Consider the following 14,736-nt stretch of genomic DNA (forward strand, 5'->3'; position numbering starts at 1 on the left):
GAAGAAAACCAAAATAATCGAATGGAAATTTCAAAATTACATTGTTTTTGACTTGCATTGTCATACTGGAAAAAAAAAAAAAAGAAGAATAGAAGAAGAATTGACAGAACCGATCATTCCTTCTGCTTTTTCCTTCACCTTCGGTTGTCATCTTAACTCTCGTTTCTTGTTGACTCGAATAGAAGATTCGAGTCTCTTGTCAGCTATTGCCGTCTCAACCAATCTTAATCTTTCCTCTTTGTTCTGACCAGCAACCCAAGAGTTGCAACCAACCCACTCTTACAATTTTCACTTTTCAATTGTTTGGTTTTTTGGTTTTGTCAGTTTGTTTGATTTTTTTGTGTTTCAATTTTTTTTTAGATTTCTAATTTTTTTGGTCAATTCATTTATTTTATATTTATTTGGTTTTTTTAATTTTCACTTTGTTCATTTTTTTTTTATCGATTCAATTCAATTTTTTGTAAAATTTGAATTTTAATCTACTCGATTCTAGCACTTTGATTAGTTTACTCGAATGCCTACACCTAAGATACTATCATTTTTGTAATGCTCAGATTTAGCCCATACTTAAGACTTGCTTTCTGAGGCGCTTGCTTGTTTTCGGTGAAGAATGGAACATTGATTGGATTTTCGGTAACAAACCGATCAAATGCTCACCCTATGTTGATTTCATGATCGACACACTAGACTGAGCTGGGATGTCAAATGGGTCGCAGCCCAGACACAGCCCATGCCCCGTTTGACAGCACTGCACTAGATGACGGTCTCTTCTATTAAGATTGGTCCCAGCAGCAGGTGAATGATAGTGATGGGTCAGGTCATGTCCATGCTATTGCCAAGGAGGCACCCCCTTAATAGCATTGTCCAATAGCTGAACGCCCCATCCCTATGGTTTTAAAGCGTTTGATTAGCCAATTAACTCCAGCAATTTAGGGTAATCAATTGACGACAACTACATTATACATTTACCAAGATTCAAAGATGAATGATGCACCTCAAACAAGGGAAGTTGCCCACTGGAAATGCTAGCAGACCCAGCAAGAGTACCAGGGCATCTTCTCTTGTTAAGAGCCAGAAGACCAAGCATAAAATCTCAAGAGTGAAGTAAAACGATATACACAAGGATTCTTACATCACTCAATCCATACATATAACAGAATATCTTCTTCAAATTACAATTTGACTTTTATTTGGCACGCAAGAAGCTAAAACGGGGTAAGAGTGGTCACTAAAAATGGACGACTTTGGGGGTGGGGGGGATAAATAAGAATGGCTTACCCTGACCATCCTCTCGGAGGACCCCCCCCCCAGATGGATGCCCATTCAACATGTCGAGTACGGCATTGAAATCCACAGGCTGTCCACTCTCCTCCAGCCTCTGAATCACGCTACCGACATGATCGCCCCTGTAACCCATGGTCACCAATTTATCGATCAGCTCACCGTAGGGGTGATTGCGCATGAAGGAAGGTGGCCGAACCATAAGATTAGCAGCAGCACTTGGTGGCTGCGGTCCCTGAATGGGAACGCTTGTTGGTGGATAACCGCCTTTTGGGAAGTGTGGTGGTTGGGGTGGATGGTGTGCCCGGCCACCTTCACTCGGACCTTGGTACATCATATAAGCATTCCCAGGGGAGAGGGAAGGATGTGAACCAGAAGGAGGGTATCCATCGTTCAGCTGACCTCCAAAATTACTCTCAAGCTGCTGCTGAGGCTGTGGCGGCTGCTGAACAGTTCTGCCAAGCCCACCATATCCGTAAGGCATTGCTTCTGCTCGGCTTCCACCTGGTTGAGAAATTCCTGAATACGACACTTGCATTGGCATACTGATAGGAAGTGGCTCCGGTGGAGAGGAGTTTGCGGATTGACTTGGCAGGTAAGGAGTGTAAACCGTTGTGGTCGGCCCCCTGATCTGGGGTTGCATAGATGTTTGTGGTGGTGTGACCTGCTGGGGCAATTGTTGTGACCACTGCTGCTGGTATAGGGGTAATGGGGGGAAGGGTCGTGGCTGATTTACTGGAGACGGTGTTGGTGCTGCTGGAACCATGGAGGTCTCTTGCATTTGGGGAGTTTGATATTGAGAATCCGATGGAAGATACTGACCCTGAGATGGCTGGCCTGGGGCTGGGGGATTCGGAATCTGGGTTGGCGGTAAATAGTATGCCTGTGATTGGGGCACACTTTGAGGTGGAGACGGTGTCATAGGCTGCTGCTGCTGCTGCTGCTCCAGAGGCCTGGCAGGCATTGAAGGCTGTGGCGCAACTTGATGGGGTAGAGCAAGAGCTAATTGTTGGCCATGCATATCCGGTAAATTATCATTCTTTTTAGGATCTGAAGCCTGTTGTGGAGCTGTGTCCTCATTCTGCTGAGAATGACTTGTGGAAGAGGACTCTTTCTGTGCAAGCTGAAGCTTGGCAAGTTCTTTCTGTGTTTCTGCAAGTGCCTGCTTGTCTCTTAGAATTTGTACAGACCTGTGAACCTGTAGTGAACGCCATATTAAAATTGCTTCAATCACTTGAGTTGTGAACCGCCATGAGATTAGTGAACATATATAGACAACAGAAACAGACAACAAAAGCACATCTATAAAGATTGAGTACAGCAAAAGTCAGAACTCAGAACTAAAAATCCATGGCAGGCTACATTCTTCGTACTTCATACCAATAATGAATGTGAATCTACTACTCTGATGGAAAGTGTAACAAATAAGAAAAAATGTGCAACATCTAGAGCCTTCAACTAACTACTATAACTATTATGCCTTGCAAGTAAAAAAAAATGGCAGCTCCAACATCTAGAAACATATGTACAGCTTTAGCAATGTTCGCTCTGAAGTCCATCGATATTGGGAAATCCAGCATAACAGTAGTTTTTACTTATGTTAGTAGCATGAATTTTAGGACTCAAAACATCAATTTTGTTGCCTACAGGATGCACTGGGCTACCGTGTGCATGTAGGATTCCCCTTACAGTGCGGGAAAGTGTCTGGCCTCTGTATGATGCCCAAAGTCTGAGATCTCTAAGCTTCTCTGTCCATATTTCATCATCTTTAACCATTCCTTCACAGTGCATTCGCTCCAAGAAATTCTTCCATTCATCTGCATATATAGTCTGCAGATAATATAAAGTCGAAATTCCATCTTCATTCTCAGTTTGAAGTTGTTCCTTGCTAAACAGCACTTCTTCATTGTAGTACGGGGTCAATACACTAAAAGCCATCATTTTCTCAACTTGGGGAGCACGAGGCATGTTCATAAACAAAGAGTTACTAAAGAATGCAATTCGGCGTCTAGCCTCAAGATTTGTAGGGATATTGTGCATTGAATCCCGAGATTGAAGAATGGTGTGCAAGCGCCGGGCTTGACGGTAAAATGTCTCATTATTGGCTTCTGGCAACTCAATGGCATTGTCAAAAAGCAATTCCTCTGACTTAGAAGAAGCCAAACCATCTTGTTTCAGCTTTTCGATGCTCCTCTTCTCTGTATAAAAGTCTCGAACCACAATCTCATAAAGGGCCTGCAGACAATTCACAACCTTATTGACATCTTTCTTGGGCTTGTTCAATAGCTCAAGAAGAGTGATCAACTTGGCATGGATCTTGGGGAGAGCTACCATGTTGAATGTTTTTGTGAACTTCTCAATCTTAATGGCATGATCCATTTGTTGAAACAAAATTGTAATAATGGAATATTCCTCAGTATTATATTTGACAATAGCAAGCAACAAATGCCTGACACTATCATAAGTTTCAATAATAGCACAGGGCCTATACTCATTTTTGCAGATTTTGTACCATAGCCACTTGTCGGGTGCATCAACTAACTCTTTAGCCTGGCTGAGAGCGAGAAGCAACTCATTGCAGAGCAGTACACAAGGCCAGAGGAAAACCCTGACATTCCAGGTATTCTGTGGGAGCTCCAAAAGCTCAACCTCCCGGTCACTGATAATATCTTCCTCTCTGAAGATTGTAATGATCTCATTCCATATCAAGGCAAACTTGTTAGCCTCCACGTTTGATTCAAGCTTCTTAAAAGGTCGGCCAAAACCATACCTCAGCTTCAACCTGTGAATGGCGTCATTTAACTTGCTCTTCAGTGTTCCCCTAGTGTTCAGAAGCTGTTCCTCAGGCATCAGATTGAATTGAATTGCACTAGCAAAGAACTGGAACCTCAACCTTAATTGCTGCAGGTTCCGTATTTCACCCAAATGGGAAAACAACCCAACTCCTGCCCCAACAAATGAAGAGTAGATTGAGTACCAAATCTGCAAATCCATGAAGTACATCAAGACCACAGGAAGCCACAATAACCCAATGGCAAATCTATTGCTATCACTGAAGAACTCATGCCATTCATACTTCACATCCTTGAGATTCAAGAGGGTTTTTGTCGGAGCAATCATGGGCTTTATTTGTAGGAAGTAAGTAAAGCAAAATTTGGTAGCAAGAACGACCACCCAGAATAAAGTGTATTTAATGTTATCCACAAGACCTTCTCCAAGGCCACGTCCCACGAATATTCTGTTCTGAAACCACCATGACAACAGGTAAAAGACCCTCCAATTAGTATTCTCCAAGAAATTTCGTATCCAGGGTAAAATAAACAGAGCCAGTGCCAAGAGCTCCGGCGAAATGAAAACCAATGCAACCACCAGAAAATTAACAACCCGCTGATTTGCCTCGCTAGACCACCCTCGATCACGGTTCTTCTGGTCCCAAATCCTGCCATAGAAGACCCCGAAAACGATGATCCACCCAGCAGCAACAACGCTCTTCAACACCATCCTCACCCCAAGCCACATCGTCTCCCTCGAAACCAAACTATACTGCATCCCAGCATCAAGAAGCGACTGAAGGAACCTCATACCAGTCCAAGTAAAGAAAAGAGTCAAAACCCGAACCTGAACATCGCGACTCTTCAGCGCCTGCCACGGATACTCCTTCTGCTCCCAAGCGACAATAATCGCCGCTTGAAGAAACAGAATCAACATAATCCAGAGCCTATCAAAGCTCCTAAGCAAGTTCCAAAACGACCTCTGCTCTACAAAACCGGTCTTACCCACATGCTTTCCGCTGCTTGTGGTCACAAAAAAATTACTCCCCAACTCAATTGGCCACCGCAACTTCTGAAAGCACCTCCTACTCCAAAAGTACTCATTTATATCATCATAATTCCGCCACGCTGAGTGGGGAGCAGTACCATTTCTACTGTTTTCAACTTCCAGACGAATGGTTTCGTAAATGGGCGTCACGACCCGGTTCAGAAAGGCATTCTCGCCCGAGATTGAGGGTAAAGCAGGACGCCCAGTATTCTTATCAAGGTAATCCTCAAGAATTCTATTGAGTTCCATGGCCATGTGATGAAAAATGTAGCAAATGCATTCGGGAACAAAGCGGAGATTGGCGGACTCACCCCAGATCAGGAGATAGAGCGAGACGTAGAGCAGCTCGCGGCGGTGATCCGAGCTCCGGCGTGTCGTTTCGGAGACCCAAACGTTGGATTTCTGGCCGAGGTAGGAGCACCAGGAGGTGTAGTTCTTGAGGAGCTTGCGGCGGAAGCGGCGCAGGACGCCGGGGTCGAGCGAATCGATGTTGTCCGGCGGCGGCGTGAGCCGCATCTGGGCATTAGCGAGGTGGAGGACCAGATGCTCCCGCTGGTTCCGGACGTTGTCAGCTTGGAAGCCAAAGAAGGCGCCGAGCCAGTCCAGGAGGTCCATGTGGTCGTGCCATGGCACGAATGGCGGCTTCCGAAGGTCCCCGACGGTGCGTAGGGCCGCCGCCGCGGCGCGTACTTCTGGGTGGTCGGACAGGAGATTGTGGATTGGGATTATGTTGTAGATATCTTCGGATGGAGGCGCCCGGTTCGAGCTGTAGGGCGGACCAGGTGACTGCGGCCGCTGCCGGAGGTTACTCATCGGTGATTATTTTTTATAAAAAGGTGTATTATTTATTTTTTTAATAAAAAAATTAATACCTTTGAAAATATTTAGACAACCTTTTTCGCTTAAAATCCTCAAGTTGGTTGAGCGGACTATCTCCTTGTAGCAAATTGATCCTCTGCCAACACTTGTTTATATTTTCTACCTTATATATATATATATATATATGTTATCTTCTTCTTGTTCTTCAATCTGGAGCCAATCTCTAGCTTAAACAGCAATTAATCTTTCCAAACGCGGTTGAATCGACTTCTTTGCGTGTGACAACATCATTAGCATGACCTTGGTTTAATTAATCTCTTTTAGAAAACCAAGGAAGCAAATTGCAAATGCACATTTGGACTCTATACCCAACAACTTTACCACCCCGTGGAGGCTATTATATATCTGGTAATTGTATATTCGGTCGACTTGATTAGGTCAATTTTAATAGATTGAATCTTTTTCAAAAATCGATCAAAAGTAATTGCTCAAATTAAAAAAAAAAAAAGACAGCCTCTTCTTTCATGGTTCTACCGAATTTTTCATTCTCTACTTAATTTGATAAAAAATGGTATCATTTTTGACATTTCATTCGATTCGATTATTTCAATAAGAAGATCGAATCGAATCGAAATAATTAAAAAAATTAAATTTAAAAATTGAATCGAATTGGTTTACAGATTGAACCAAACAGATCAATCCATGATAGTAATTTAGTTATTTTAATATAATTAATTAAAATAATTAGGGGTATGAGCATTCCATTGATTTGATTAGCTCAAACTTAATAGATTGAATTTTTTTTCAAAAATTGAACAAAAGTAGTTGTCCAAACTGAAAAAATAAAATAAAAAACTAAAAAAAATTAAAAATAACACTTCTGAACAGCTTATTCTTTTACTGTTCAACCGAAATAGCCATTCTCTACTTTTTAATTTGATCAAAAATGAAATTTCAATCAATTCGATTATTTCAATTTTTTTATTAAGAAGACCGAATTGAATAAAAATAATTAAAAAACTTAAATTTAAAAAATAAGCCGAACTAGTCTACAAATTAAACCGAACCAAACTATTAATTTCAACCGTTTTGGTTCGATTATTTTATTTTAACCAAAATTTTGCCCACCCCTAAAAATGATATTTCATATTAAATATATAATTTTGAGCAATTAGGCTCCATAGCATAATTAGAGCATTAAATAAAAAAATGAATCAAAATATTCAAACAATTTAGCTTGCGTTGTTCTCTTTACTTTTTAATTTTCAATTTTGAGTTTTGAATTCATTTTCAGTTTTCTGTTTTGATAATCTATTTTTAGAAAATTAAAAACGTGTTCTCTTTGTCATTTTGAAAAACTATTTCTCAAAATAAAAAATTAAAAAAAGCGTTCTCTTTGAAAATAATTTTTTAATAATATTTTATTCAATAAATTTAATTATTCAGTAAATTAAAAATATTTAATGTTAATATATTAACTATTTTTTAAATTTAATATTAAAAAATATTATTTTTTCCTGTTTAAAAGCGAGGTAGCAACCCAACTAACACAACTTTTCATTATTCAAGATAACAGTATATTGAACGTAATATTGGCTATACAATTATGGTTTAGGTATAATGAAATTAAATTGAATGATAAAAATATTAAATTGAAAAATATAAATTATACTCTTTTAATTGACAAATGAAGTTAAAAAATAAATTTTAATTATTATTGTTGTGTCATAGATAAAAGCTCATTAAAAGGTTAAATAAGCCCAAAAAGACATTTTAGGCTAAAACACGATAAGTTCGACATTTAAAAATCCTTTTGAATATTTTAAGAAAAGGATAGATAATTATCCATAGCGAATTCTAATTCCAAAATGATTATGAAATATTTGGATAAACATTATCTATAAAAAATTTCATCCCCGACAAGGGCAAGATAAACGCCATCCATCAAGATAAGCGTTATCTTCAAGAATCTTAATTTTGAGACAGTTCGAATCACTCTATATTTCTCTATAAATAAGGAGTCATTCATTTTTGAAAGGGAGATGTATTTGATATTAATTTCAATACAGTTTCTTTCATCATACTCAGTGTTTAACTTAAACGTTGGAGTGTTTGCGCCAGGACCTCCTCGCGCCCTTTAACTGTATTCTTATTTTTACAAGCTCAGACGGCTTGAAGACGATGTTTTCATTCTACAAATTTATTGTTGTATCCATGTAATAACAATTGATGACATATGTGGGAAACGTTCAAAAAGCCTATTAATACTACAACGGCTCTCACACAATCTCAAGCCGCATGAAGCCAAATCAAATCAATTGAGAAATACGGCATTACACATGTGTGATAATCGCATTAATGGTATGTTCTTTTAGTTAATATTTTGAGTTATGCTATTCGGCCAGAAGTAGTGCCCGAAGAAGTGCCACTCCCAGAATGGAATTACAATTTCACCCATGGTGAAATTGACAGAAATACTCTTGTTCTAATTTCAGTCATTCCCCCATCCGACGCTCAATTTGTCACTCTCTTCTCTGTTCTCTCTTTCTCTGTTCTCTCTCACTTACTCTCTCTCTCTCTCTCTCTCTCTATGTTCTCTTCTGTTTGAACCTATTCATCGCGAAATCTCTCACTTGCTCCATTTTGTTCTCTCTAGTTCGACCTTCCCCATCTCTCAAAGACAAACCGGTCGTAGTGCGAGCCTTCTTCTCGGATCGAAGAAGGGTCATCGTCTTCCACCCATGCGACTTCATCTCTAGCCCTCTCTCGGTCTCTTTCACTCTGAGGCACTCTCACGTCTCCATTAGCTCAGATCTATAAGGAGAGAGGTAAGTATTTTAGACATTTTAGTCATCAGCACACCTACGCGTTTTTTAGCTTTGTCCGAGTCTTTAATGTTAGGTCTAGGGAGATTGGGCCGTTGGACCTTGCTGGTTTTTGGGTATGTTGGTCGATGGGCCTTTGGGTGTTGGATGGTTTCCTGGGATCGCTAGAAACCACCGGCCACGGTGGTCGGTGGCGATTGACAGTCCGCATTTGGGTTGCGATTTCTTTATATCTATCCCAATTGTGGCAGCCCTTGGTTGGGTGCAAAAATGCAATCCGTTGGTCTCCATTGTTTCCATTTCTCTGTATATATTAATGTACCATATTATACTTCTAATAAAGTATTGACTTTCTATAATTTTTTTAATTTTATTACAGACAATCAATTCTAATTTAGGAGACGAAGGAAAGGCCAATGAGTAACATAGGTATGTATGATTTTTCTCTAAATGGTAACTTTATCACATAGAATTAGAGGGAAAATGTAAATTATTCAAATGTGGTAGGTAATAAGGTCTTATTTATGAGAAAATTAGTGATAACTCAGCTGTTGTTGAGGCTGGTGGGTATGAGAACCTGACATTTGTGGAAAAAGATTGTAAAAATTACATTGATAAGGTGAGAAAGTTAAGACTTTGGGAAGGAGATGCTGCTGCTATTCAAGCATTTCTAAAATGCAAGCCCTTTGTCTGGGTTTCTATTTCAGTGTTGACTTGGACGAAGAGTGTCAATTGAGGAATGTATTTTGGGCAGATAATAGATGTAAACAAGCGTATAAGGAATTTGATGATGTTGTGACATTCGACACCACATACCTGACCAATAGGTATGACATGCCATTTACTCCGTTTGTTGGTGTAAATCACCACGGGCATTAACACTGTTTGGATGTGGTCTACTATCGAACGAGGACACCAGGACTTTTGTGTGGTTGTTTAGTACATGGCTTCAGTGCATGGAGGATCAAGCTCCCACTGGAATAATCACTGACCAAGATAGGGCTATGCAAAACGCAATTGAGATAGTTTTCCCTAACACGAAGCACATGTGGTATTTGTGGCATATACTAAAGAAGTTGCCTGAAAAGTTTGGGAACCATAGTTGCAAGGCTTCAATTCTATCGGTTGTACATGACGTTGTCTACGAATCACATAGTCCTGAAGTATTTGAGCAAGGCTGGAATTCAATGATTGAGAAATAAGCACTACACGACAACGATTGGTTGTCTGGACTATACATACAAAGAGCCCATTGGGTGCCATGTTTCTTGAAAACTAGTTTTTGGGCAGGGATGTCAACAACCCAACGGAGTGAGAGCATGAATGCATTTTTCGATGGTTATGTACACTCAAAAACTTCATTGAAGCAATTTGTTGAATAATATGAGTGTGCATTGAGGTCTAAAGTTGAAAAGGAGTTTCAGGCAGACGTTAAGTCATTTTCTCAAATGGTCCCATGCGCATCGAGGTATCCCATGGAGAAACAATTTTAAGAAGTGTACACAATCTCAAAATTCAAAGAGTTTCAGAATGAGTTCACAGGGAAGATGTATTGCGAGGTTGTGTCTATCGAGAAGGGATCGCTTGGTATGAGGTACAAGGTGCGAGAAGATATCATATTTGACGAAAGATTTAAGGAGACAAAATTTTCAATTGATATTGACAAAGAGAAATGCAATTTTGTTTGTAGTTGTCATATGTTTGAGTTTAGGGGAATAATGTGCAGACATATGGTCACAGTATTGATTCAAGATGGTATCAGATCACTTCCTGACAAGTATATTTTAAGGCGATGGAGGAGAGATGTTAGTAGATCCTACACGAGAGTGAAGATTAATTACAACGGTTGGATTAGTATGCCTAGTCAGTTAAGATACAATAAGTTGTGTAGTGTATTTGCAAAGCTTGTAGACTTGGTTACATATGATGAAGATAGTACCAGACAACTATGGAGTGGATGGAATCTCAATTGATTGCATTGAGGAAATCTAATACGAAGCCTAGTTATGGTAGTAATATACATGTTGAAGATAGTGTGCAAGAACAATTTCCTGATTCTGGAGAGGCAGCTACAGCTTCAAGCGTGCAAATTTTGGATCCAAGATACTCGTAGACAAAGGGAGCCCCAAGGAACCTTCACAAGAAGGGTCCATTGGAAACAAGTTCCAAGAAAGCGAAGAAGGTGCCATTGGAAAGGAGTTCCAAGAAAAAGAAGGTATGCTCTAATCTTTTTTTTAATTATCTGATAATGTAGTGCTCAAATTCCCAATTGTAATGATTGTTACTTTCGTTTGATGTCTAGGTGGGATCCTCGAAAGTAAACGAAGGCAATGCCTCGATGCAAAACATTGTTCAAGATAGTCAAGTATTCAGTGAAGGATTTACACAAGGACAGTATCACAATTTGACATCGTTCTCGTACTCAGAATTAATAGTAAGTACTTGGATGATATTTGGGTAATAATCTAAGTTGTCATTTTTTAAATTTTTGGACTTTCGTTTAGGTTATATCCTGGTGCTTACTTTTTTTCTTTTGCAGGCTTCTTTTGGTACGGCTCAGCCCTTCATGCCAGTATACACGCCCCATCCACGGCCCGATGGCAGCCTACCAGATGTTTGAGGCATTCATTTTGTGTTCTACTCACCAGCCGTCCTGACCACCTAGTTTGCAAGCTTCAATTTATATTTTGTTTTTTTTATTGCATTATATTTATTATGATTAAATACTTCTATCTCATGTTATTTTTTTGATGGAAATTATGATTAATTGGTTCGTTCTGTTTTAGTGTTGTAACCCTTGTAGTGTGATACCCAACAAGATGTGGTCTACTGTTTTTACATGTTAATATATACGAACTGCAATGGTTTTACCTCTCACTTGAGAGGAGAATGGAAGTTTAGTTCAACTTTCATAGTTTACTCTCATATTTGGTGTTTTCACGCTTGCAGGCAAGGAAGCACATGGAATTTGTTTGTCAAATGAAGCACTACATTACCATGCCTCTTTTCATAGATAGGACAGCCAAGGCAATTTTTAAATTTTCTCTGTAAAACCTGTTGACTTGGAATTAGATGTTGTTGTTTATGAGACAGGATGTGTCTTAGCATCAGGGCCATGAAAAACATCAGGGCACATTTGGACAAATGTCATAACACACACTTGGAAGTGAGGGATGAGTGTCAATGTTCAATGTGGGTGTCGAATATCAACATATGTGACCTTTGTAGAGGTTACCATGCTTCTTAGATAATATAAAGATTTTGGAATACATGATATGAATGTTTTAGAAGATTGGAATATTTGAATTAATTAGCATTGTCCTTCGTGAAAAAGTAGATTTTTATTTGGGTATCTGTGTAAAGTGTAAAGTTTTGCAACTTAAGATTTTTATTTAATTCTACTATATGGGTTAGGGCTTGATATGTTGTTATATTTGTATAAATTGGAAATCTTAGCAGGAAGAGGATATGTCACATGTGCTAGTAATGGATCAATTTCCTCCATTTCTGAATCTCATATAAATGTATGTTGTTGTTGTGTCTCATATTTTATTACATACAATATATTTTTGGGTAATACTTGGAAAAGCATCAGGGCCATGAAAATATATTTTTAGTTTGTGTCTTAGCATGCAATCACATACACGATCAACTGGATGCTGCATTACATGGCCTTGATTGCATGCTTTTCTATAATTTCATGGAGGAAGCATGAATATCCACGAAAAAAATACAACATAAGTTCACAACCTAGCATATCAAAAAATACAACACAAGTTCACATACATGTACATAAAAGGTGATGGATACTGATACAAACAGATCTTCAAATATCAATGTAATTATGATATGAAAATACTAACAACAAACACAACCGCTACAATACTCTACATAATATTTTCTCACGAGCTGTGCGTTCATCATCAATCCATTGAAACCATCTGCAATCCTCATCCTGTCCACCAAATCATCCAACAATTAATTTCATTCATATTAATTACTTATACATTTATAAGAGAATAAATTACCTTCTAGAACCGACACCTCAAGAATTTTCTTCTAGGATTACTTTTAGTCCATGATATGTAACACTTTACAAATACACCGTGTTTACAAACAATTGTCTGATGCGAACTACATGAGTTAATTAAAGCTTCACTCATTTTCAAATTGAAAGTCATAAATCCTGAGATAGTAAAATTCTTAAACAAAACAAATAAAGTTTATCAAATAGAGTCATAACAAATAAAGTTTATATTCATAAACAAAACAATATGCTCGGATCAAATAGAGCACCAAACAATGGTTAAATTGAAAACAATAAATTAAATAACCATAACAAATAGCAGTCGCACTCAGACTTCTCAATACAAAACAATAAATTCTAGTCAAACAATGGTTAATCAAATAGAGAATCAAACTGTCTTTTTTCTTTTTAAATTATTATTACTTGATGAGAAATAATGGAAAGACAGAGACACCATACATTCCCTCAAAAGCAGCAACTGAACAGAGAAGAACTCACCAGTTATAGAACTAATTGAACAAACCTAACTAATTATACAATTTCAGTTGGAACATGGGTTAATTGAAAACTAAGACATGGATCATACAATTTCAACATTTCCATTCATGGATTTCTCACCCAATGACCCAAAAGATATTGCCAGAGAATAAATAATCAGAATAAATAATTCAACACTTCCATTCATGGATTACGTATCAAAAAGACGATACATAAATCACAAAAATAAATGAATCACAAAGATGCCGAGTATCCAAAATAAATCATGGATTATGTATGCCAAGTACCCAAAATAAATCACAAAGATGCTCCATAAATCACAATTAAACTTTCGGAAAACCCAAATTGCACGTATATACATATATATCATGGATGAATGCCGAAAATCATTACTGATAAAACTAAAAGACTTACCTTCGTGTAGATCTAGGCCACTTATATTGTGAAAATATGCTCGGATCGAAGATCAAACGGTTAGATCGAAGATCAAAGTACTTGAGATACAATGAAAGATGTTGCAATGGAGGAGGCGAGGAAGCTGTTGCAATGGAGAGGGAGGGAAAGGGTTGTTTCAGTGCGGGCAAGAGTGAGAAGTGACGGCCAGCGGGCAGAGAGAGACCAACAGCCAGCAGGGAGAGGGTCATTTTAGCACGGGCCCGAGAGGGATGGAAGAGACGGCCGGCAAGGAGAGAAAGACCTACGGCCGACAAGGAGAGAGACACCGATGGCCAGTAAGGAGAGGGGAAGAAGGGAGGCAGGCAGGGAAAGGGAGACCGACGACCTGGTAAGGAGACGGGAAAGGAGAGGGAGGGGTCGTTCTGAGAAAGAAAGAAGGAGAGGGTCGAAGAAAGCAAAAAATTTTGAAATAGTTGATTTTGGGCCACAAATCATATCGCGAGATTCCTTGATATTTTGGCCTCGAAATATCGCGAGATTTCTCGATATTCTAGGGGTGGCACTTCTTCGGGCACTACTTCTGGGCAAATAGCATAACTCTAATATTTTTACATCTTCCACTGTTTTGTTTTTTAATTATTATTTTATTTAAAAATAAAAATAATTGAAAAAAAGGTAGAGGAATCTCTCTCTCTCTCTCTCTCTCTCTCTCTATATATATATATATATGAAGAAGCCATATTTGCTGGAAATTTTCTAAGAGATATACCCATGGCTGATGAGTATGAGTAAGGGAATCGAGCAGGAAGGGAACCTTCACGTCATGGATTTTGAGCCATATTTGCTGGAAATTTTCTAAAGTTCATCTTAAGACTCAGACTTGCATAATTTGGCTTTGAACCAAGCCTAATTTGGTCCAACAATGAGTATAGTAGTTGCAACCAGTCAACTACACATATGGCTGCACTCACAAGTTGTGAGATCTTCCCACTCCACTCTTTTAAACATAAAGCACACCATCAGGCTACTTTCTCACTTGTCCAGAATTCACTAGGTTTCATCTAACAAGTG

General features: G+C 38.7%; 1 protein-coding gene across 1 annotated transcript in view; it reads right to left on the reverse strand.

The window, feature by feature from the left end:
- Positions 1-1,086: 1,086 nt before the first annotated feature.
- Positions 1,087-14,736, reverse strand: part of LOC127811570 (leucine-rich repeat extensin-like protein 5) — a 99,129-nt gene continuing 85,479 nt past the window's right edge. The window contains 2 exon segments of the mRNA XM_052351549.1: positions 1,087-1,304; positions 1,307-2,208. Coding sequence (XP_052207509.1) covers positions 1,275-1,304; positions 1,307-2,208 — 932 coding nt within the window. The 3' untranslated portion in view covers positions 1,087-1,274.

This window comes from Diospyros lotus, chromosome 10 (genome assembly GCF_014633365.1).
Source record: "Diospyros lotus cultivar Yz01 chromosome 10, ASM1463336v1, whole genome shotgun sequence".
In the NCBI taxonomy this organism is placed as follows: domain Eukaryota; kingdom Viridiplantae; phylum Streptophyta; class Magnoliopsida; order Ericales; family Ebenaceae; genus Diospyros; species Diospyros lotus.